Source organism: Epinephelus fuscoguttatus, linkage group LG17 (assembly GCF_011397635.1).
Source record: "Epinephelus fuscoguttatus linkage group LG17, E.fuscoguttatus.final_Chr_v1".
In the NCBI taxonomy this organism is placed as follows: domain Eukaryota; kingdom Metazoa; phylum Chordata; class Actinopteri; order Perciformes; family Serranidae; genus Epinephelus; species Epinephelus fuscoguttatus.
In genome coordinates this window covers 768,269-792,652 of record NC_064768.1, presented here as the reverse complement: position 1 = coordinate 792,652, position 24,384 = coordinate 768,269, and the positions used below count along the sequence as shown (strand labels likewise).

The 24,384-nt window shown below is 42.0% G+C and overlaps 1 protein-coding gene across 2 annotated transcripts in view; it reads right to left on the bottom strand.

The window, feature by feature from the left end:
- The window catches only part of sacm1la (SAC1 like phosphatidylinositide phosphatase a), a 135,722-nt gene that overhangs the window by 57,600 nt on the left and 53,738 nt on the right, over window positions 1-24,384 (bottom strand). For both annotated transcript variants that reach the window (XM_049601576.1, XM_049601577.1), the window contains 4 exons: window positions 19,029-19,178; window positions 7,383-7,442; window positions 7,258-7,291; window positions 5,789-5,890 (listed from right to left, as the gene is read on the bottom strand). In XM_049601576.1, the coding sequence (XP_049457533.1) occupies window positions 5,789-5,890; window positions 7,258-7,291; window positions 7,383-7,442; window positions 19,029-19,178 (346 nt within the window). The remainder of the gene's footprint in view (window positions 1-5,788; window positions 5,891-7,257; window positions 7,292-7,382; window positions 7,443-19,028; window positions 19,179-24,384) is intronic.

Below are 24,384 nucleotides of genomic sequence, written 5' to 3'. Positions count from 1 at the left end.
TTTTTTGGGAGGCCACGCCCCTCACACCATAAGTCTGATTGACTTGAAATTTGACACACAGGTCCAGCTCAATGTGCTCTACAAAAAAGCCTCAAGGACCATTAAGCTCCGCCTGACTAGATTTTTTGCTAATTTGCATAATTTGAAAAACAGTAAAATGACATAAACTTTTACAATTTTGACTCCATCAACACCAAAGTTGGTACACGGCTTTGGGGGATGAAAAGACACATTTCTATTACAAATGAGCCAGATTGGTCAAAAAACATGGTCGCCACGAACCAATGAATCTTGGCTGTGGGCGGAGCTTAGAATTGATTGGCCATAACTCCCACACCCTTTGACCTATCATCACCAAACTTGGTGGGTAGGTCCACAATGAGACTTGGAAGCTGCCTACCAAAGCATTTTGAGCTCAGCCTATAGGGGGCGCTATAAATGCCAAACATCTGTATCTCAAAGACCATTGGATGGAATTTCACCAAATTTGGTATGCATGCTCTAGGGGTGGCTATTAACTAATATCTTGAGTGCCATGTTGATAGGTGAAAGTGGGCGTGGCCTATTCGTCATTAACCATCATAATTTGCGTTTTATTAATTTATGACCAGCTGGAAGGACCTAGGGACATGAAACGTGGTACATGGACTATAAATGACATCCAAATACTGCTCAAAAAATTTGGTCCCAATCAGCCTTATGGGGGCACTATAATTATCTCCAGATTTCTCCCAAAATTATCATGATCATGGAACTGTGATTGCTTAAACATTAAAATACCTGTTGAAACTTTGAAATACGCATCAATAGGTAAAATTTCAATTTATGTTTTGATGTTCAAATGGAGTCTCTATGTGAAAGTATACCACAAATGTTATTAGCATGTAGGCGAGCTGAAAACCTGATTTCAAGAAATCTGTGACTTGGAAAGAGTATGTATTGCTTGGAGCTTTCAGGGACAGAGTGGGGAACGTCTTGCACTACGGCAGATGAGGGTCACGGTGGGTGGTGAGGGTCACGATGGCTGGTTTGGGGCGGAACAGGTTAGAACCCGCAGATTGCCGCTCGCGGCTATATTTTTCTACTTTATATTAACACACAATAAGTCAGCCAAAAAAATATGTGGCCTGCAAAGTGTTTAATTAGACCGCATTTATTTATTTTTTAACACATTGCAATCATTTATCAAACCTCCAAACACAATGAAGTAGAGGGGCAATAATAGAAATAAATCTGCCTCCTAATAGGCTCGTTTGGACTAAATAAATTAAAAAAGGGAAATCAAAGAGTAGGCTACTTGTAACTAAGTCCGTCTCTATAATGACCGACACCAAAGAGAAAATAGTTTAAAGAAAATAGCCTCTATATTCAAATTAGGTATTTCTGAGCTACAGTATGCAGGTGGAGGCTAGGCTATAAACTGTCCAAAAAGCACGAAAGGTGCGGCCCTAGTCCAGGTAACTGTCACCATGATGTTATCCATTCATAAACCAAGTTAAGCACTGGGATCAAACATATCAAGTCACCGTTTCTGAGCATTGTAGCAATGTGGTGATCCCAAGTTGAGAGTGAAAAGGTGAGAAAATGTAAGCTTGTGTGTATGCGTTGGTCCCACTGGAAGTGTGCGCACATATACGCGCATGTGCATAACCATATGATGTTGGCGTCTGTCAGTGTGTGAGTGTCTGTGAATGTCTGTAAGTGTAAGAAAAAAAAAAGTTCACCTGACGTAGGAAGGATTCAGACTGTAGTTCAACTCACTGCAGCTCAGCCAAGAATTTCTCAGCATCATCCCGAGTTTCAAACAAGAACTGCTTGCTGTTATGGGACACCTTCAGCTTCGCTGGATAGATGAGGAAGTGTTGGATGCCCTTCTTATATAGATCGGACATCACTTGGGCGAAAGCTTTCCTTAGCCTGGAGGTGGATGGAGAGTAGTCGGCAAATAAGAGTAGTTTATGGCACTCATATGAGAGAGAAGATCCAGCAGCTCTGTAGGCATCCATGATAGCTTTTCTGTCAGAGTAGCGAAGAAGTTTGAAGATCAGTCTTCTGTTGAAGTTCTTGCCATCCGATTTTGCAGCACCATAAATCCGATGTGCTCTTTCAATCTCAATAATCCCACGGGATGAGAGACTGGGCAGCCAAACTGATCGATGACGCTGGAGAAAAGTGATGGCGTCACCCCCCTCCACTCCCTCAGGTAAGAAAGCTAATCTCAAATTAGCTCTACGGGTGTAATCTTCCGTTTCAGCCAGCCGATCTGTGAGATATTTTATTTTTTCTGTGTTGGAGCCGATGGTATTCCTTTGTTTGCGCACTTCAGCCTGGATTAAATCAGTGCGTCTTGATAAAGTTGTGAAAGACTTGTTAAGAGTAGTAAGCTCTGTTTCAATCTTGGAAGTCTTAGATTTCATGCACACCAAATCTGCTTGCATCGCGATGACTGTTGCACTGGTGTTACTGACCTCCTTACGGATATTTTCAAGAGACTCCTTAATGTCTGTGACTGCTGTGGAAATTCCAAGAACAACAGATAGGACATCCACGGCGGCGGCTGAATCAGCTGTGTGCTGGAATGGATCTACTGGAAGAACGCCGTCAAAGGCTGTTTTCGGCTTTTTGTCATCTTGATAAGAAGTAGGCGATGGAGTAGATGGCTCCATATTATCTTTGTTTCTTTTAGTAGAGTTAGGCATTAAATCCTGAGCCAGTTGATTAAATAAAACACTGTAGAAAGAGTTGTAAATGTTTGCAGAGGCGAGAGCTGTGCTCCTACACCACCATGCTGCTCAGTGACCCGGAAGCTTTTCAATTTCTAGTTTTTTATTTTATTTTTTATTTAAAATTTGCACCAACAGTATAATGTGGTAGGACATAGAAAAATTCTTAACTTCTTCCTACCCCTTTGAACATGACACATACCATCTAACTTACTCAACAACTATTGTATTGTTTATATGCCCTATTTTTGTTATTTGTTTTTCTGTGTCTGTTAAAAAAAAAAAAAAAAAAACTCAAATAAAATAAAAATAACCTGTGTGGTCCATTTCATCCGGCAGAAGCCGCCATACCACAGCAAAAGGTGCAGGTTTTATAGAGTCTTATGGCTCCTCTTTACCTAGGTCGTCGGGTGGTGGTGCTTTGGATGAGCCAGGCGCCTGCTCTGGGGCTGGGGGTGAAGGCAGCGGCTCGGGCGGGAATGAGCAGGACGAGGCTGCCGCTTGCTCCCCAGCAGCTAGGCTAACTTCACGTGGAGGTCAAGTCTCTGTCTCACCATCGTTACCGTTGTCTGACTTGTTGCTGGTCGTGTTTTGCTTTAACCATTTTCGAATATCCATGGCGATCTTGTTAACGTTATTTGTGTTACAGGCTGTTAACGGTACAGCAAAAAGCTGCGTCCGGCTGGTGCAGCAGCCGTCGGGCCGGTAACTGCGATGGACGCAAATGAGTGACGTGCAGTCACGTGCATTTGTCATGACAGACAGCGTTGACAGTGACGTTAATGAAGAAAGGCAGGAATTTTATTTAATTACCATTGAATTAAAACTAAACTGGCAAATAGAATACGCACTTCACTATCACTGTGTTCTATATTGTTATGTCAACAACTGAGCATGCAGACACATAAAATAAGGGTGCAGTGCATGCATATGCACCCTCGTAAAACCGGGCCTGGCTCTCTGGCAAATAAGATGGACGAGTTCCTGATCATCACTCATAAAAACTCAGACTTAAGCAGATCTGCAGCCCTGCGTTTCACTGAAACCTGGCTCAGTGAACACATCCTGGACAGCGCATTATGACTGCTGGGATTCCAACTTTTCCGAGCAGACAGCATCACGGAGCTCTTGGGGAAAATGAAGGGAGGCAGAACGTGCTTCTACATAAAAAAAAGTTGGTGTACAGATGTCACAGTGTTGAAGAAGTCATACAGCCCTCACTTAGAAAATCTCATCATTAACTGTAAACTGTTTTATTCACTGCGGGAGTTTTCCTCGTTTGTTCTGATCGGTGTTTACATCTCACCTCAGACATGTGTAACGGAGGCATAACAACACCTGGCTCACCAGGTGACAAAAGTGGAGAAAAAACATCCAGACTCCCTGTTCATCATCTTAGGGGATTTTAACAGAGCAAACCTCTCTCACGAACTTCCCAGATACAAACAGCATATAAAATGCCCCACCAGGGACTCTAACACACTGGACCACTGCTACACAGTTTTAAAGGACGCCTATCGCTCTGTCCCCCATGCAGCTTGGGGGCTCTCTGATCACTGGCCTGCTCCATTTCATCCCAACCTACAGGCAGAATTTGAAAACTTCTAAGCCTGTAGTAAGGACTGTAAGGAAGTGGACTGAGGAGTCAAAGCTGGAGCTACAGGCCTGCTTTGACTGCACAGATTGGAGTGTTTTTGAAGCTGCAGCCACAGACCTAAATGAACTGACCGACACTGTGACATCTTACGTCAGTTTTTGTGAGGATATGTTTGTGCAGACCAAGACCTTCTGTACATATAACAACAAACAAACAAACCTGGTTCACACCCAAACTCAGGTGGCTGCGCCAGGCCAAGGAGGAGGCCCAGCTCCCAGTCCATCAGCACCGGTGCCCCCCAGGGATGTGTCTTCTCCCCACTGCTCTTCTCCCTGTATACCAACGACTGCACATCAGGGGACCCTTCTGTAAAACTCCTGAAACTCCCACGGTCATCCGTCTGAGTCTGCATACAGACAAAAGGCGGAGCAGCTGGTCCTCTAGTGTGGTCAGAACCACCTGGAGCTGAACCTGCTCAAGACTGTGGAGATGACAGTGGCCTTCAGGAGAAGCCCCCTGACACTGCCCCGCCTCAGGTTTCTGGGTACCACAATCTCTCGGGACCTGAAGTGGACCTCCCACATAGACACTGTCCGGAAAAAGGCCCAGCAGAGGCTGTACTTTCAGCAACAGCTCAGGAAGCTCAACCTGCCTCAGGAACTGCTGATCATGTTCTACACAGTCATAATCCAGTCTGTTCTCTGCACATCCATCACTGTCTGGTTTGGATCTGCCACCAAACTGGACAGAAACAGACTGAAACGGACAATCAGGTGTGCAGAGAGGATTATTGTGACTGATATTCCCTCCATCGAGGACCTGTATACGTCAAGGGTCAGGAAACGGGCAGAAAACATCAGTGTAGACTCCTCATACCCCAGACACAATCTGTTTAAACTCCTCCCCTCCGGTAGACGCTACAGAGCACTGTTCGCAAAAACCACCCCTCACAAAGACAGTGTCTTCCCCCAGGCTGTTGCTTTGATGAATCCCTCAACAGTCACAGAGTGGCAGGTCAAACAACACTGAATCCTTGTATATTGTAAATATTTTTTTATGTATTTTTGGGGACCCGCTCAAACCTACCTGTGGGTCGCAGGGACTACACTAAAAGCCTATCAACATCCCTGCATTTCATTTTTCCTTTTTCAGTGTGCAGAGGCTATTCATTGTCTGGGGTATCTGTTAGCAGTGGTAATCTAAAGCAGAAAGACAATAAAACTGTGTAATTCAGTATTTATTCATAGCGAGTCATATCTTCATTGCAATATGCAACAACATTACGGTATATTGCTTTTTTTCCTGATATAGTGCAGCCCTACCCTTCTGTACCTTCATACCATTTGTGAAAATGTGTTGGCTATCAGCTACTTTGTTCTCCACTAGTTAATATGCAATTCCACATTGCTTGTTGCAGTCCAACAAAGAAAGTGCTACAGTGTCATGCTTCAGTTTTTTTTTTTTTTACCTCTGACGTAGTATCTGACGCCAGCCCGGAAGCAGCTTCTACGGGAAATGAGGATCCACTCAAAGATCTTCCCATTTATACGACATGGCTTCATGACGATGACTGAACCAGGAGGGTCAAGGAAAGGTTTGTTCAGGAGTTTATCTGATCTCATCTAAAGCAGGGCTCAACAGTGCGAGCGTTTCACTCGCATTTGCGACTAAAAATAGGTGTGTGCGAACTGTAAAAAATATGTAGGGGCACATGTGCGCATGAAATAATCAGCCGAAGCAGCCTATATTTTTGTCAATAAAAAAATATGATAATCTAACCGCAAATGTTGGAGGAACCCTCTTCCCCGTGTGACACAGTTATGGGCGGTCTTCTAAGCCACTGTCGGCACAATGAATTTAAGTCCCACTGTCGGCAGCGTGGAAATAGCCTAAGTCAATGTGTGGAGGAGATGGACCGGGTGGATTTCCGGGGAAGCCTGCTCCATTCTCCCCGTAGTTCAAATAATTTCAACTCTGAGCGCAGCACTCCGGCGGAAAATCAGAGCGGTGCGTGACGTCAAGGGTAGCGGTGCCGCTGCTGCCCTCTCCATAGACAAACAATGGGACAGCCAGCGCAAAGCGGTTTTACAGCTGATCATGTGTAGAGGCCTTTAGGGACCGTTCGCCATGGTACCGCTGCTGGGCAGGGTGGAAATAAAGCCCTTTTCACACAGAGCGCGCAAAGCGCAGACCTCCGCCGACGAACCCATTCATTGTGTATGTGCTACCGCGGCGCAAGAGCGCACCGCTCTGCCGCCGAGCTGAGCAGTGTGCGAGGGGGAGCATGTCGCGGCGTCTGCGCGCCGCCAGCCTGCGCTCGAATTGAAATTTTTTTAATTTCACCCCAACGCGCTGTGACGACACCTCGGCGCCGCGCATCCAATAGCAGAGAAGAGCCTGAAGTAGACCCGAAAGCGGTCACCATGGAGGTGTAGCTCCTGAACGAGCCTGTATTCCCTCAAATCCTGTCCTCTGCGCCCTGCCCCGCGGTGGGCGCCACGAAAGCTCTGTGTGAAAGAGGCTTAAGTCCTGCAGAGTTTCAGAGGACCTGGACAATGTTTTAGGATAGTAATAACATTATATAAGATAATCATATTGCAAAGATAATATATATAAGATAATAACATTAAGGACAAAATTAAATTGCAATACTTTTTCAAAACTTGATTTTACCTTTCTGTACATTTTGGATACAAATTCAATAAATAATTTTGCTTGTAAATGTCTATTCGCATCACGTTTATTACGGAAAACACATTATTTGATCAATTTACATTGTGCCCCTAAAGTTCTTTGTGCGCTCCTTACTTTTTCAATTTAGGAGCACATGTGCTCCTTGGGAAAAAAGTTAGTGTCAGGCCCTGTAAAGTGTGTTGTAGATCAGATAAAATGTCCCATTTCAATTAAAAAATATTGAACATTCAATGAAAAGGATACATCCATGGACAACAGGAAGTGCAAACTTATGAAGCTATGGAGAAATAATGACAGTTAATCTCATGAAATAAAATAAGTGGGAAAACAAAACAAATATGCCACAGATCAACAGTCGTTTGTGTAACCTCTGGCTGCGCAGACAGTTCTCTCAACAGGTTCCCATTCCACACAAACCTCTGATCTGCCTGAAAACCAGAAGCAACATGATGTCAGCACATTATTCATCAGGCACAGAAGAAAATGCATGCCTCTTTATAATAATGATCATATTCATTGTCATCATTAGCTAGATTAAGTAACCATGATTAAAACATATCGGTTACTGTATATCTAAACAACCCACTTGTCTACTGTTTCACAACCAGGACGGAATCTGCATTGCTCCTGCTGAATCGAAGGTTCGACAATCGGTCAAAGCTTCCTTTTCAGCACCCTGGAATAAACTTCCCTGGGAGGCTGAGCAGTATGGTACCGCAGTGGAGCACATCCTTTGGTTCCCTTTTTTAAAAAATGGGAACCACCACCCTCCTGGTCTGCCACTCCACAGACACTGAAAAGGCATGTCAGCTAAGCCACAATAGGACTGTTGTATTAGACTGTATTGGTTTTAGCTGGGTGGAACTAATAAACTGATAACTAAGTGTATATAGGGTAAAATGTCCCTAAGCCCACCAAAACTGGTTTTAAGACATTTCTAATATATACTGTCCCAGTTTAAGTGAGAACATTTCAGTCAAAATGAAAGTTTAATCTCTTATTTAGGTGTCAGTAATTTCTTTATGCCAATTTCTAATATTTTCATAGTTAAAGCTGTCAAAATATGCCAAAAATCTGGCATGGGCTTAATGGATATCCAACGAACCAAAAATGTAGTTTAGTGTGACATGTAGTGTAAAAGTGCTTTGAGTGGTCAGAGGACTAGAAAGGCGCTACATAAGTGCAGTCCATTTACCATTGCACTCTCACACACTGATGTCTGCTCCATCAGTGTGTGAGAGTGCATTTACCATTGCACTCTCACACACTGATGGAGCAGCCATTGGGAGCAATTTGGGGGGGGGTGTGGAGTGGAGGAGCTGGGGATTGAATTGCCAATCTTCTGATTACTGGACGACTCACTCTATCTCTGAGCTAATTTTACTTAGTCATTTTCATGCTCAGTAAATTTGTAGTTTATGTGCTGTTAAATGTTTTCTTGTTTGTGTTTACATACAGTACAGGCCAAAAGTTTGGACACACCTTCTCATTCAATGCGTTTTCTTTATTTTCATGACTATTTACATTGTAGATTCTCACTGAAGGCATCAAAACTATGAATAAACACATGTGGAGTTATGTACTTAACAAAAAAAAGGTGAAATAACTGAAAACATGTTTTATATTCTAGTTTCTTCAAAATAGCCACCCTTTGCTCTGATTACTGCTTTGCACACTCTTGGCATTCTCTCCATGAGCTTCAAGAGGTAGTCACCTGAAATGGTTTCCACTTCACAGGTGTGCCTTATCAGGGTTAATTAGTGGAATTTCTTGCTTTATCAATGGGGTTGGGACCATCAGTTGTGTTGTGCACAGGTTAATACACAGCCGACAGCCCTATTGGACAACTGTTAAAATTCATATTATGGCAAGAACCAATCAGCTAACTAAAGAAAAACGAGTGGCCATCATTACTTTAAGAAATGAAGGTCAGTCAGTCCGGAAAATTGCAAAAACTTTAAATGTGTCCCCAAGTGGAGTCGCAAAAACCATCAAGCGCTACAACGAAACTGGCACACATGAGGACCGACCCAGGAAAGGAAGACCAAGAGTCACCTCTGCTTCTGAGGATAAGTTCATCCGAGTCACCAGCCTCAGAAATCGCAGGTTAACAGCAGCTCAGATCAGAGACCAGATGAATGCCACACAGAGTTCTAGCAGCAGACCCATCTCTAGAACAACTGTTAAGAAGAGACTGCGCGAATCAGGCCTTCATGGTCAAATAGCTGCTAGGAAACCACTGCTAAGGAGAGGCAACAAGCAGAAGAGATTTGTTTGGGCCAAGAAACACAAGGAATGGACATTAGACCAGTGGAAATCTGTGCTTTGGTCTGATGAGTCCAAATTTGAGATCTTTGGTTCCAACCGCCGTGTCTTTGTGAGACGCAGAAAAGGTGAACGGATGGATTCCACATGCCTGGTTCCCACTGTGAAGCATGGCGGAGGAGGTGTGATGGTGTGGGGGTGTTTTGCTGGTGACACTGTTGGGGATTTATTCAAAATTGAAGGCACACTGAACCAGCATGGCTACCACAGCATCCTGCAGCGACATGCCATCCCATGCGGTTTGTGTTTAGTTGGACGATCATTTATTTTTCAACAGGACAATGACCCCAAACACACCTCCAGGCTGTGTAAGGGCTATTTGACCAAGAAGGAGAGTGATGGAGTGCTGCGGCAGATGACCTGGCCTCCACAGTCACCGGACCTGAACCCAGTCGAGATGGTTTGGGGTGAGCTGGACCGCAGAGTGAAGGCAAAGGGGCCAACAAGTGCTAAACACCTCTGGGAACTCCTTCAAGACTGTTGGAAAACCATTTCAGGTGACTACCTCTTGAAGCTCATGGAGAGAATGCCAAGAGTGTGCAAAGCAGTAATCAGAGCAAAGGGTGGCTATTTTGAAGAAACTAGAATATAAAACATGTTTTCAGTTATTTCACCTTTTTTTCTTAAGTACATAACTCCACATGTGTTCATTCATAGTTTTGATGCCTTCAGTGAGAATATACAATGTAAATAGTCATGAAAATAAAGAAAACGCATTGAATGAGAAGGTGTGTCCAAACTTTTGGCCTGTACTGTACATGTATGTGTGTTTTTGACAATGAATTAGTAAATTAGTAAATTAATTAGTAAAACAACTGGATTATTGTAAATAATTAGATCAAGGTCACAGTAGTATTAACATTATTAATATGGTGTGCAGTAATCTGAATCTGCTTGAGCTTATATGATTTCTTTGATAGTTAACTTGATATTTGCAGCCAGATATCACCTATCACTTCACAAGACTCAGTACACCTTAATCAAGGTCAGTGCTCTTATTGGTGATGGAAATACTGACTGACAAATATGTGCATTCCATGATTACCATTACCAGTATTGAGTAAGTATACAGTAAATTGATCATTTATGACTGATGGTGTTGATCTGCACAACTGTGAATGCCTGACTTTTAGCAGCTTGTAACTTAAGGGAAAGTTAACGTTACCAGTGTGAACATTGCATGTGCACACAGAGATGTTTGCCACTTTGATTACTTGGCTAAAAAGATGAGCCAAATTAGCTAAACTGTTTTCATTTTCCTTAACTGCATCATCAAACTCTGATGGTGAATAAGTTTGTCACAAAATAAATAACTCGTTTGATTTATATCTGAGGGCATAATGTAAATGATGTTATCTATCAAATTAGCTATTGGCCAGCTTGCTCCTCTGCGTGGTTGTTCAGACAAAGGTGTATTTACATTGATAATTTATGGTGGTGCGTGTCAAACACTTAGGGCCCTATTTAGATGGTCTAAAGCGGACGGCGGAGGGTGCATAATTCATGTCGCAAGTGTCATTGCTATTTAGATGCAGATGCAGTTGTCATTTTCACGCCCTGCGCCCTCGTCGTCTAACTAGCAAATGAACTGCGCTTCTCTGGATGTGTTGGTCTAAAAATGAGGAGTGGTCAGGCGCAGTCATGGCACGTTGCTAGTTAGATGGCATAAAAAGCAAATGCGCCAGTGACCAACAAAAACCTGGGCCCGTATTCACAAAGATTCTCAGAGTCCTCCCAGAGAGCCTAAAAATTCCGAGCAAGGAATCTTAGCTTAAGAGTGATTCAGGAAGTTTCTGAGAGCAACTCTGAGCAAGGAGGGGATAGAAATGTTTATCTTAGTGAGGAGGTGTGGTTGACCCCATTGCTAGGTATGACACAGTCTTCTAAAAGCTGTGATTGGTTGTTACAAAAAAAAAATAAAAAATCATCTCCTAGTAATGAATGGACAGTGAAATCAACCGATCATAGAACTTAGACTGTAGGCTATTAAGAAATGTGTAATCGTGGAAATAATTTTATGTCATGATGATGAAACTCAGCAAAATTAAATTAATTGTTACACAGCTTCAAAATGTTTGAACGTAGGCTCTGATTTTTATAGCCTATTGATTTGCTTATTGTTATGTTTACTTGCCATGCTGGTAATTTTACTACTTAATCTATTTGATATTAATGGTGGACGCAGACTCAGCTGTCAGCAATTACTGTGATTGCTGGCCTCCTTGTAAAAAGCGATTTGATTTGGCAGAATGACCAAAACAATGAATGAAATGGAGAAAAAATAACGAGAGCCGAATTGGACAGAAGAGCAGTGCCTGCTGTTGGCACAGCTCATGGAGGAGAACAAATGAGTTTTAAGAGGGAAATCCAGTCCTGGGATCATGGCACAAGGGAAGAGGCAGACCTGGGAGCGCATTGCCCAACAAATCAATGCGTTGTTCCCTCTCCTTTTACGCATAAGTGATGAGTGTGAGAAGCGCTCCTATGTGCTGCAATCCAAAGCGAGAGCGGAGATTGCAGCAATACGAGGCTGTTAAAGCGCCGAAGCCTAATGGTCTGACTGACCACTCTGCTGACAGAGGGTTGTGACAGACCCAAGTCATCACTGCTACACACTGTTGCATTTTCCCCGTAGCAGGTATGGCAATGTTGTGATGACCTTCATCTCAGGCGTGATTGCGTTACTACGCTGGGTGGGAAAAGTAAGCTCATCCCTGATGAGGTCAGCCACAAACATTATCCCTGCACGATCAAGCCGGTAGCGTCTTATTAAATCACTGTTGTATACGGAGAATATCTCTCCTTCCTCTCTGTCTTTCCGCCATCTTCTCTGTTTAAGACATTCTTAGGCTTCTTAAAAGTCCTCCTCCCTCCTCTTAACAGTTTTTCACCTTAGGACCTCTCGTAAGGCCTAAGATTTTTCCTTAGAATGACGTCACTAAGGGGGGCGCTAGTGAGCACCAGATGGAGTAGACGTGTTTTCCCCGAGCTCCTCTCCATGTTTTAAATAATTCGGTATTTCATTTAATATCTGGTCAGTTCACCCGACCTTCTGCTAATTTAACCTACTGTTAAAAGCTACGCAATGCCAAAATCGAAGACAGATCGAGGAAAGCACCAGGATAAAGGTCCAAACGAGACTGAAGCTCACTCAACACCGGAGCTAACGTTAGCAGAACATGCTATGGCGGACACCGAGTCAAGCAAGGAGACCGATCTTTGGTGAGTCTGGGGAACCGTATGACAGAAGTTGAAGAGGCTACTTCCAACTATGATCACCGGCTCTCACAAGTTGAACAAGCTTGCATGAAAATGCGTGCAGAGAATGATGCACTCCACACCAAAGTGACTGACCTCGAGGCTTGCTCTAGGTGTCAAAATATCAGAATTATTGGCCTGCCTGAAAAGATCGAGAACGGACGCCCTGCTGAGTTTCTGTCTGGGTTTATCCCTGAGCTGCTAGGTGCTAGCAATTTCCCCAGCCCAGTTGTGGTAGATCAAGCCCACCATCTCGGGAAGCAGCCCTCAGAGGGAAACGCACGGCCACGCGCAAAGATTGCTTGGATTCATCACTTTCAAAACAAGGAGAGGATACTGCAGCTTGCCCGTCAACAATATCCCCTGACATACAACCAAAAGGCGATTCATCTCTTCCCCGATTTTCCGATCGGGGTGATAAAGCGGCGGCAGGCTTTTGATGAGGTCTGAAAGAAGCTCAAGGATGCTGGGGCGAGGGTCGGTTTCATCTATCCAGCTCGGCTTCACCACAAGAAGCCGAGATGTTTTTGGAGACTGTATCCTGAATATTTCATGTTACTTTTGTTGGCACACACTTTCTGGTATGTGACTTTTAATCCTGCAAACACGCAGGTCGGGACTCTTTAATGACTGTTGTTCAATATTTTCTGCACGTATGGGAAAAGGAGCAAGGGCTCTTCTGTTAGCTGAGCTAGACTAGTTTTTCCTATGGTCCAGCGGCTCCTTTGTGAGTATAAGGAGAACATGCTCTCACTTTGTTTTGGAAAGTGGAACGGGGCGTGGGGGGCAGAGTTCATAATGTTGTTATTTGCACTGTGTTTTTGTTTAAGTTGTTACCAGCGTTTTTCAAGGGCGTCATTTAGCACTGTAATTAGTCATGCATCCTAGTCTTTCTTCTAGAGGTGGTGGCTTTACTTTCACTAGTTGGAACATCCAAGGATTGGGGCATGTAATTAAATGAGCTAAAGCTTTTTCTCATTTAAAGTCCCTTTCTGCAGACATTATATTCCTACAGGAAACTCATATTAAGCCTGTAAGAGCAAAGCTGCTTAGATGCAGCTGGGTCAATCAAATCTTCCAGTCCACATTTTCCAGTAAAGCCCGTGGAGTGGCAATCTTGATCCGGAAAACTGTTACATTTAGACATGTTTCTACTGTGTGTGATCCAAATGGTAGATTTATCTTAGTAACGGGCTACATTTACTCATATCATGTCACACTTTTGAATGTATATGGTCCAAACTTCGATGACCCAAATTTTTTAATCAAGGTATTTAGTTCACTGCCCAATCTCTCAGACACACATATGATTATAGGGGGTGACTTCAACTGTGTGCTTGACAATTTTTTGGAAAGGTCAGCCCAAGGGAACCAGCTGCAATTTAGTTGACATATGGAGGCTTCAACACCCCACAAACAGGGATTATTCATTTTTTTCACAGAGACATAAATCTTTCTCTAGAATTGATTATTTTTTACTTGACTCCAACCTGATATCAAATGTGATCTCCACTATGTACCATAATATTTTGATCTCTGATCATTCTCCGATATCATTGATCCTTGACCTTAACCATAAGAAACAGCAGTATAGCTGGCGCTTTCGTCCATCGCTCCTCTCTGATTCATCATTCTCTCAGTTCATTTCTGCTAAGATTTCAGACTTTTTGAAACCAATGATAACTTGGAGGTTATAGACTCTACCTTGTGGGAAGCCTTTAAGGCTGTGATCAGAGGACATATTATCTCTTTTGAAACTTCAATGAGAAAGGAAAGGAAAAAACTCCTTTTAAAAATTGAAAAAGAACTAACACAATTAGAAACTGCCTATAAATCCTCCTCTGATCCGAGCATTTTGCAGAATATTCCTAAGTTGAAGTATGAATATAATAACATATTATCTGACCAGGTACAGGACCAACTGTTTAAACTAAGACAAAAACAATTTGAATTAGGGGACAAGCCCCAGAAACTCTTGGCCAGACAGTTGAAGGGTTTGCAAGGGAGCAGAGCCATACATCAAATTAAATCAACAGCTGGGGAAATTATCAGTGATCCCAGTGGAATAAATAAGTGCTTTAAGGAATATTACCAACAACTGTACACATCAAAAGCTAAGGGCGTGGCTAGAAAATCTGAATCTCCCTAAATTGAGTGAGGCTGCGTGTGAAGCGATTAATGACGACATCACCATTGAAGAGATGCAAGATGCTATAAAATCCTTCCCCAATGAGCGCTGGTCCAGATGGTTTTGGAATTGAATTGTATAAGATGTTCCCTGAAAAGCTGGCCCCCCTTCTGCTGAGGATGTTTAATCACTCTTTTGAAACAAAGAAATTCCCAAGTTCCTTGTATGAGGCTAACATCTTGTTAATTTTAAAAGAGGGCAGAGATGAGACAGAACCCTCATCTTATCGTCCTATAGCGTTGCTGAACGCTGACATGAAAATCTTTACAAAATTATTGGCAAACAGGTTAAACAAACATATTGCTTCTATAATCCATGCTGACCAAACTGGCTTTATCCCTGGTAGATTTTCTTTTTTTAATATTAGGAGATTAATGAACATATTGCATCATAATTATCAAAAGGATCAGAAGGGGGCTGTTCTCTGCTTAGATGCAGAGAAAGCTTTTGATCAGCTAGAATGGGCGTATATGTGGAAGGTACTGGAGGAGTTTGGATTTGGTAGCCGGTTTGTCTCATGGATCAAAATATTATATGCTCACCCCTCTTCCTCCATTCTTACAAATCAAGAAAGATCAGCATCATTTCCATTACATCGTGGAACACGCCAGGGCTGTCCCCTCAGCCCACTTCTCTTTGCCATCTCAATTGAGCCTCTGGCTGCTAGTATTAGGCAACATTGCTCTCTCAAACCCATTCGACTTGGAGACATGGATCATCATCTCTCTCTGTACGCAGATGATTTAGTAATCTTTACATCGCAGCCTGAGCAGTCCATCCCCATCCTGTTAGACTTGATAAAGTCTTTTGGTGAAGTTTCCGGATACAGTATTAATTGGCAAAAATGTGAATTTATGTCTCTTCGTGATAACCTTGAAGCAGAATTCTTGCACAGTCTCCCTTTCAAAGTTACAGATAAACTGAAGTACCTAGGTATAATCCTGCCAAAAGAGCCCAAATTAATTTTCAAACTAAATTTTCTTGATAAGGTGGAGAAATTGAAAGGAGATATTGGCAAGTGACGCACACTCCCTCTTTCCGTGGTGGGTCGTATTAATGCAATTAAGATGCTTTCTTTGTCGAGATTTCTGTACCTCTTTCAAAATCTTCCCATTTTCCTAACAAAATCATTCTTTAAACTACTAGATTCAATAATCATGCCTTTTATCTGGGGTTTTAAAGCTCACAGAATATCCAAAATTCATTTACAAAAACCAAGAGAGAGGGGTGGATTTGGGCTACTGTGTTTCCAGCATTATTATTGGGCAGCAAATCTTAGAGCGCTGGCAGGAAGGTTATAGTCCAGATATTTCAAACACTCCTGTCTGGGTGGCTATTGAAAAGAAAGACATCATAAACACTTCACTCTCAGCACCTGGTCAGCCTGTAAATACCAAGGTGAATAACCAAATAATTCTCAACTGCTTGAAAATATGGCAGCAAATTAAGAAATGCAGCAAGTTGCCTGACACTTCTGTTTATAGCCCATTGTGTCGTAACCATGCATTTCCCTCTTCATTCTCTGACCCAACTTTCTACAGTTGGAAGCTTAAAGGTATAGTCATTTTAAAAGATCTGTACATTAACAAACAGTTTGCCTCATTCATTCAGTTAAAACTTTTCTCTTCCATCATCACACTTCTTTAGATACCTACAAATTAGGAACTATGTGTGCCAAAATGTGCCTATCTATCCTACAATCTCTCCTTTATGTGATCACTGTAAGTCTGCTGATGGCTCCCTAGCCCATCTTTTCAGGACATGTCCAAAGTTGCATGATTTCTGGAGTAAAGTGTTCAAATGGTTTTCTGAAATGTATAATTGTGTGTTCAAGCCCAAGCCAGAGGTGGCACTGTTTGGCTATTCTCTGTCTTTGTTGACTCATACCCTCCCTGTCCAGAACACTATTATGTATGGAATGATAATAGCAAAGAGACTGATTTTGATGCACTGGAAGTCAGAAATTGTACCCGTTTTCAAGACATGGCTGACAGAACTTACCTCTGTACTGCACATGGAGAAAATTCGATACAGCATGATGAACAATCTTAATAAGTTCTACCAGACTTGGCAGCCATTTTTAGACCATCTTACTAAGTTTAATGGGGACCCTGATCATTGATAAGATCTATAATAGGCCACTCACCTCTTCCTTGAGAATTTGTGTTTGAACTTAGAGTACTAGTGATGCAACAATGTATGGCATTGCTTGAAGTGTACGCCCTGTTCGGTTTTTGCTCTTGTTTTACTCACTCTTTTTATTTGCTTTTTTTTTTAAACCTTTATCCTTATTTTTCTTGTATGTCTTGCACAAACCTAACCTAAAAAAACCTAATAAAGATATTGTGCAAAAAAAAAAAAAAAAAAAAAAGAATGACGTCACTAAGAGCTACTTTTAGTCTTAGGATTCTTTGTGAATACGGGCCCTGGTCTAAAGTCAACGGCACAGTATTTCGCTGTTAAACAAGTTAGTAATATGCATCTCTAGGCGGGTGCACAACGCGCGTGCACTTTGCTCAGACACACACGGAGCAGTCACACAAAAGATGCAAAAGATAAATAAAAATATGATTACAATGTGAAAGGTTATTATTGTGCACATTAAAATATTTATCAGAAACACATCTTAATGGTCAGTCATTAATCAGAATGATCTGATCGCAGTAATAATGATCATCATAATCTGGGAGGTCCAAGTTTGCAGTGTCCGAATATACGGAACTCCGAGCAGACCTCCACGGGCTGATGATGCATAGCCTGTAAAAGGAACTTGTCTTTTCCAATTGAATTGTGATCATTTTGGCACGTAAATCACAAAATCAAAGATGTTAAAACGTTTGATAAACTTTACTTTGACATAAACACAACAATAACCAGCTCCTGTGAACTAAAAAGGAGGAGGAGGAGGAGGAGGAGGACCCCAGCTCCGCAGCCAGCGTGCAGCCAGACCAGACGGGCCGGGTGCAGCCACAGGACCAGCCCTTCCTGCACCTTCGGGGGGTGGGGGGGTTCAGGATGCTGGAGAGGGAGCTGGGCTCTCTAACCTCCCAGGTTAAAATAAAATAAATTGAATAATTTACAATTTGTTGACAGCGTCTCTCTCATGCGCGCGCGCTCTCTCTTTCTCTCTCGCAGTCTCACTTTGTTTCTTTTCTTTTGACTTTTCTAAGATGACAGATGCTGAATATATACTCCCTATCTGATGCTGTGGCTGTTTGTAGTTGGCTGAGAGGGATGTGAACTTACTAGATTGCAGCTGTGTTAATCAAATCACGTTGGGTTTCCATTACGCGTGCCAAAAATGCCAAACGGTGCCAATCCCCTTTGATCTGACATCAGATGTGACGGGACAGTCGATATAGAGATACATTTATCGTCTCCTCAGCTGTAAAACGCTCACTCTTTCCAGTTGGTAGGTCCGCCATCTAACTAGCTCTCCGCCGTGCGCTCCAATCGCGCCTCTTTTAAAGGGAATGAGAGGTGACACTCTGATTGGCTTATTGAATGATACGCCCAAAACACAACCATGACTAATTCACAGAGTAAGTCCAACCCTTTTAGACTCTCCGCCATGGCGCACAGTCTGAAAACACGCTGTCTAACTAGCAAGTGACTGGGACACGCCCATGCGCCGCACGCCTGGCGCTTTGTGTTTTAGACCATCTAAATAGGGCCCTATGTCTCTTTTTGCCTTCAGTGTGTCTTGTCTCCAGCTTCTTCCTCATGGCGTACCCGTTCCAGCTCAAAGGCCTCCACAGCTCTCTCAAAGGGTGCCACTGACAGAGGCTAATGAGTCAATGCCACCAACCCCCAAGTGTGAATCAATGCTGACCCTGCCTTCTACCACCTGCCTAAACCACAACCACATCTATAAAACATTCATTAAAACCATTACCATACCAATAAAGCTATCATAACAGGATCAATTGTTACTTGGTTTAGATCTGCATTATGAGATTTGCTGACAATAAGAAAAATAATGGAACATTACTGTATCCCTGACTTATGACACCCCTGACAACCCAGAGTTTTTGAGTTGCCCTGTAGAGCAAAAAATGATATGCTGTTGATATGTTGTGCTCTACCAGAATGTGCACAAGGACATGAATACATGACACAAACACAGTAGTGGTGCAGAAATGACTGAGCGCAACTGTTTCAGGATCTATTTTGGCATTTCTGACCTACAACACTGGAGTGTGGAAGTTTGGACTTTTGTAAGGCAAGTTATTGGATGTCTCACCCTCTCCAGCAGACTCATCTCTTGGAAGTCTGGGCTGGTGTTGGCCAGCCGCTGCAGACTGTGTGTCAGGTCATAGTCAGTGCAGAAGTAGAAGCCATCTGTGGTCAGCACATTGTTAATCATGGACAGGAAAGTCTTGTTCTCTTGAGACTAAAGGAGGAAAGAAAACATGCTTTAGTTTTCGAGGAAAACTCATGACCATGCAATTTACAGGGCGCAGGGAACTGGATACTCATGTTTTACTGGTACTGTATGTGTGCACCGATCCAACTTTTCCCCTCCCTATCAAGTACCAATCTGATACCAGCTCTCTTTTTTAACCACTTTCAGATCTGTTTACCTCACTGCATGGTCCATCTTTGCAAAGTAACATGATACCCATTACTTACTGGTAAAAGTCAAAAGTGTTGGACTCGCACAGTAGCTGCTGTTGAAGCCTTACCACTACCAAAGCTAAAACTATAGTGTCCTGAGGGTGCTGTTCCAAAAAGTCATGAGGTTGTAAAATCATGAATGTGAGATGTTGTGATGTGAGGTGTCTAATCACCAACAAGCATAAAAGCTGTTGCACAACAGCTCTGAACCCAAATTCCAATGTAAAAATGCAAAACTTTGTGCATGTGAATTTCATATTCACTTTTTCTTTTTTGTTTTTTTTTTTAGTGCATTTTCTCAGCATCAAAGTCACTATACTTCAGTTGTGAGGCAATGAAAAGATGTTGAGAATGAGAACCAAATTTTCTTTTTAATTTACACTGACACTAAATCTTTTTCATTCACTCATTCATTCAATTTCCATAACTACTTATCCTGTTAGGGGTTGCAGTGGGGCTGAAGCCTATCCCAGCTGACACTGAGTGAGAGGTAAGGTACACTCTAGACAGGTTGCCAGACTATCAGAGGGCTAACGCATACAGTACGTTAATATGACGTTAGAGAAAACTGATTTATTGTGTTAGTCTCACTAAAACCCTTTGGACTTTTAAAATACATGTAAACATGTTAGTAATACTTAAATCATACTAAATCGAATTTCTCAAAGTCAGACTAATACTGATGATGCGACTGAGAGTCGAATTCCTCCTGCATGTATACTGGTATTATATAAAGCGGGGATACTATTTGTTGGAAATCTATAACAATACAATGTTTTACACGGCGGCGCCATTTGTTGGGACTAAGCCTCACCAAGGGCCTAACCTCATAATAGATCTCCAATTGAAGTTTAAACATGGCTATCAGAAATAATTAATAATCATTAATAATATTGAATGATATGACTTAATTGACATTAAATCACCTCGTGGGGCACCATTCCCAAAAAGGGAAAAATGATAGCCAATTAGTGATAAAGTCTCAAAAAGTTCACTAAACTATCAATATGGAATTTTGATTAATAACTGCATTAAAAACCACAACCACATTAATAGTTAAGCTTGAAGGATTTCTGAGTTCTTGACATAGCAGAGGTTGACTATTCATTCACTCTTGTGCAACATTAAACAGACAGCAAGTATGATTCCAAACTGACAACTGAAAACTACAGTGGTGGAAAAAAGTTTTCGGACACCCTTAAAATTTTACACAATCTCAAATATTATCATGAAATATTTGTGGAAAAATCTTTTTTGTGTTTCAAAAGGTGTGGCTGCATTAGACAGATACAAACAAATACAAATTTTATTTTTTGTTTATTGTTTACAAGAAAAACTAACAAAACTAAATTCTTGACAGTTTCAATATGTCAGTTCTCAACATTGTCGGTATCAAAGTCAACAAATAACAGAGAATGTGTTCAAAACTGAACAAAAAATAAATAAACCATCACATCATCAAATTAATATTTAGTAGTCCTGCCATTGGCACATAGTAGAGCTCTAATCCTGGCTGGCATGTTCCCCATGAGCCTTTCACACTGTTGAGGGGTAATCTTGTCCCATTCTTCTTGAATTACTGCTTTTAATTCTTCTAAATTCTTTGGTTTATGCTTTGAAACAGACCTTTTGATAATCCACCACAGATTTTCAATGGGGCTCATGTGCGGGGATTGAGCTGGCCACTCTAAGACCTGGACACTGTGCTCCTGCAGCCAAGTTCTACTGGCCTTGGATGTGTGGCAAGGGGCATTATCTTGTTGAAACATCCAGTTTTTACCTCGACGGAAGAGTGCACGCGCAGAAGGGAGCATGTAGGTTTCGAGAATGGTACAATACTTAGTAGAGTTCAATGTGCCATCACAGACAGTGAGATGACCAACACCAGCAGCACTCATGCATCCCCAAACCATGATACTGCCTCCACCATGCTTGACAGTAGGTACTGTACATGCTGGAGATAATGCTTCGCCTGGCCTTCTGCGTACCCTCAAATTAATAGGAGGAAGATAAAGCTGGAAACTGGACTCATCTGACCACAAAATCTTCTTCCAATTCCTGGCTGTCCAGTTCTTGTGTGCCTGGGCCCAATGACGCTGGGCTAACCTCTGTTTCTCATTGATCAGGGGCTTCTTGGTAGCCTTGTAGGACCTTAAGCCATGATCTAAAAGTCGGCCACGTACAGTGTGGGTGGAACACTGGACACCAGTTTGGTTTGACCACTGCTGCTGAAGCTCCTGTGATGTCATTTGGCGGTTTTGCCTGCACATGCGGATCAGGATGTGGTCATTTCTTGCTGAAGAAACCCTTGGATGCCCAGATCTTGGTTTGTCTTCCAAGCTGTTGGTTCGTCTGTATTTCTGCAGAGTTTATCCAACTGCTGAAAGACTGTATCTGCACTTCCTGGTTATCTGGCGGCAGCTGTACCCTTCCTGGCTGAGAATCTTTATCTTCAGGCGTGTTTCCTGCGTTAGGTTCCTTGTTTTAGCCATTTTTGTGTCTGAAGAACTTTCAAATGTGCTGGCTTTATGTAGACACGAAGCTTGGCGACAAAAATTGTGTCTTTTAATAAAAAGAACGACCTTCATCACTGGTACCAAAATGACCCAATACTCAAAATTTCTTATGTATTTTTATGGAACCAATCAGTTTTTAATGGCTTTTTAGGATTTATTGAGTATTTTGGCTGTGACTGTACTAAAAGAAATTGCACTTGAAGACCTATGAGTGATTCTTAATGCAATATTTCACAATTGCATGGGGTGTCCGAAAACCTTTTTCCACCACTGTACAAGATGGCTGGATCAAAGCTGGCTTCAGACTGGGGGAGGGTTTGTCTGACTGTGTGGTCAGGACAAAGACAGGAAAAGAAGTGAGAACTTTGAGCTTCCTCTTTGGGTGTAGCTAGGTTGAAAGCCAATTTGTAAGTGAGTCTATGTGAATGTGATATGTGTTTCAAAGGATCTGGATTAGTGCAGAGGATGTTTAGTTCTATCTGTGAGTCTGTGAAAAGCATCAGCAAACTAAGCACGACCTAATGACCAACCAATGACCTAACTGCAATCAATCAAAACAATGACTCAATAAACAGCATTAATGGCATCTCATACAATACAATGAGCTATCAATTTGGAACTCTGAATAAATTATTAAAATTACCATATTAATAGTAAAGGTTGAAGGATCTGGAAGTTCTGGACACAGTAGTTCACAATTCATCCACTCTTGTGCAATATTAAATAAACAGACATGATTCCACATTTATTTACAAATAAAGCAAAGCAAAACAAAACAAATAAATTCTAACTAGTCTCTATATACATGGGTTTGTATAAAAACAACATGGCTGACGACAGAAAACTACAAATGGCTTGGCCTGATCAAAGATGACGGAATCAAAAAACGACCTCGGAGGTCAGGCAGAGGTCTGCCTGACCATGTGGTCAGTCAGACAATGGTAGCGGGAACTTTGAGTTTCCTCTTAAAGAGTAGTCATGTTGAAAGCCAATTCCTTGTGAGTATATGTGTATGTGATATATGTTGTAAAAGGGTCTGGGTTAAGAGTAGGGGTGTAACGGTACACAAAAATCTCGGTTCGGTACGTACCTCGGTACACAAGTCACGGTTCGTTTTTTTTTTGGTACAGTAATGAAAAAAATAGACAACTATTAAATATCTTTTACTTATTGGTAACCTTATTAAAACACACCACCACAGCAGTTAACTCTTTTTACACAATTTTTGAATGAAACAAATATATATAAAATCTGCTTTTTCACATTGTTTGAATGAAAATAGAAATATAAAAGTGAAAAATAAAATCCTGCTGTTTTTTTTAACACATTCTTTGAATGAAAAATATAAATATACATTTCTGCTTTAACAGTTTTACTCAATTAAAATAAAAAGTATAGTGCAGCTGATCAGCTTTAAAGCCTGCTCAGACTCAGTTTTACTAGGAACTTACTTAGCTTTCCCACTTTGTTAAAGTGCAGTAAACAAAACATACTTATGTCTAAAGTGCAGCTTAAACAATTTTACTCAGCTCCAATGGCATTGGTTATTTCTTTAGCACGGTGGTCAGGGAAACACTCTTTCTTTTTAAATGACGACGATATCATAGTTTGCACCAGATTGCTTTTTCTAGTCGTGCCGGTTAACGTTCAAACTCGGGTGGTGTTGCTTTAGATGCGTTAGCATGTTAGACGTGTTTCCAAGTACATACACGACCGCTGTTCTGCAGTGTCGGCACACTGCTTTTGTCTTGTCAACTTGTTTATTTCCATCTTCGTATTTTACCCTGAAACCAAAGTGCTCCCAAACGGAGGACTTAAGGTTTGCGGGTGGGTCTTCAGGTTCGTCAGGCTCACTTGCCATGTTGTCAAAATGCGAGAATGCGCTGCACAAAGAGATTTACGGAGATTTATTGGTCCGTCACTCAATTATGTCCGTCGGGGAACTAGATATTTTAAATGGTACAGCTCGCAAAAACGGAATTAAACTACAACAAAATAAAATAGAATAATATCCTGCGCCCAATAATTCGGTACAGGGTCGTGCCAAACCGAAAGTCGCGTACCGAACGGTTCGACACAAATACATGTACCATTACGACCCTAGTTAAGAGGATGTTCAGTTGCATTCAAGTGTCAATCCGGGTAAAGCATTAGCAACCTGACACCAACTAACCAATAATGGAAGTACAAACAATAACAAGAATAACTCAGCTAACAGCATTAAATCATAACTGACAAAGTTAAACAGCCTTGCTTAGCCTGTACTACTGTAATAATGCTATGTCCAGTTGTTACCAGAGGCAGTCCTGGCTGGTTTTACGCCCTGGGCGAACCATCCCTCACCGGTCCCTTCATAAGTAAAGAACAGTCCCTAAAGTGCAGTGAGGTTTGTGGACCGTTACCTGCCACAAAGAGAGAAATGTGAACGGCTCGTTTCTCCTCTGACACGCCACATACCTGTGTGCC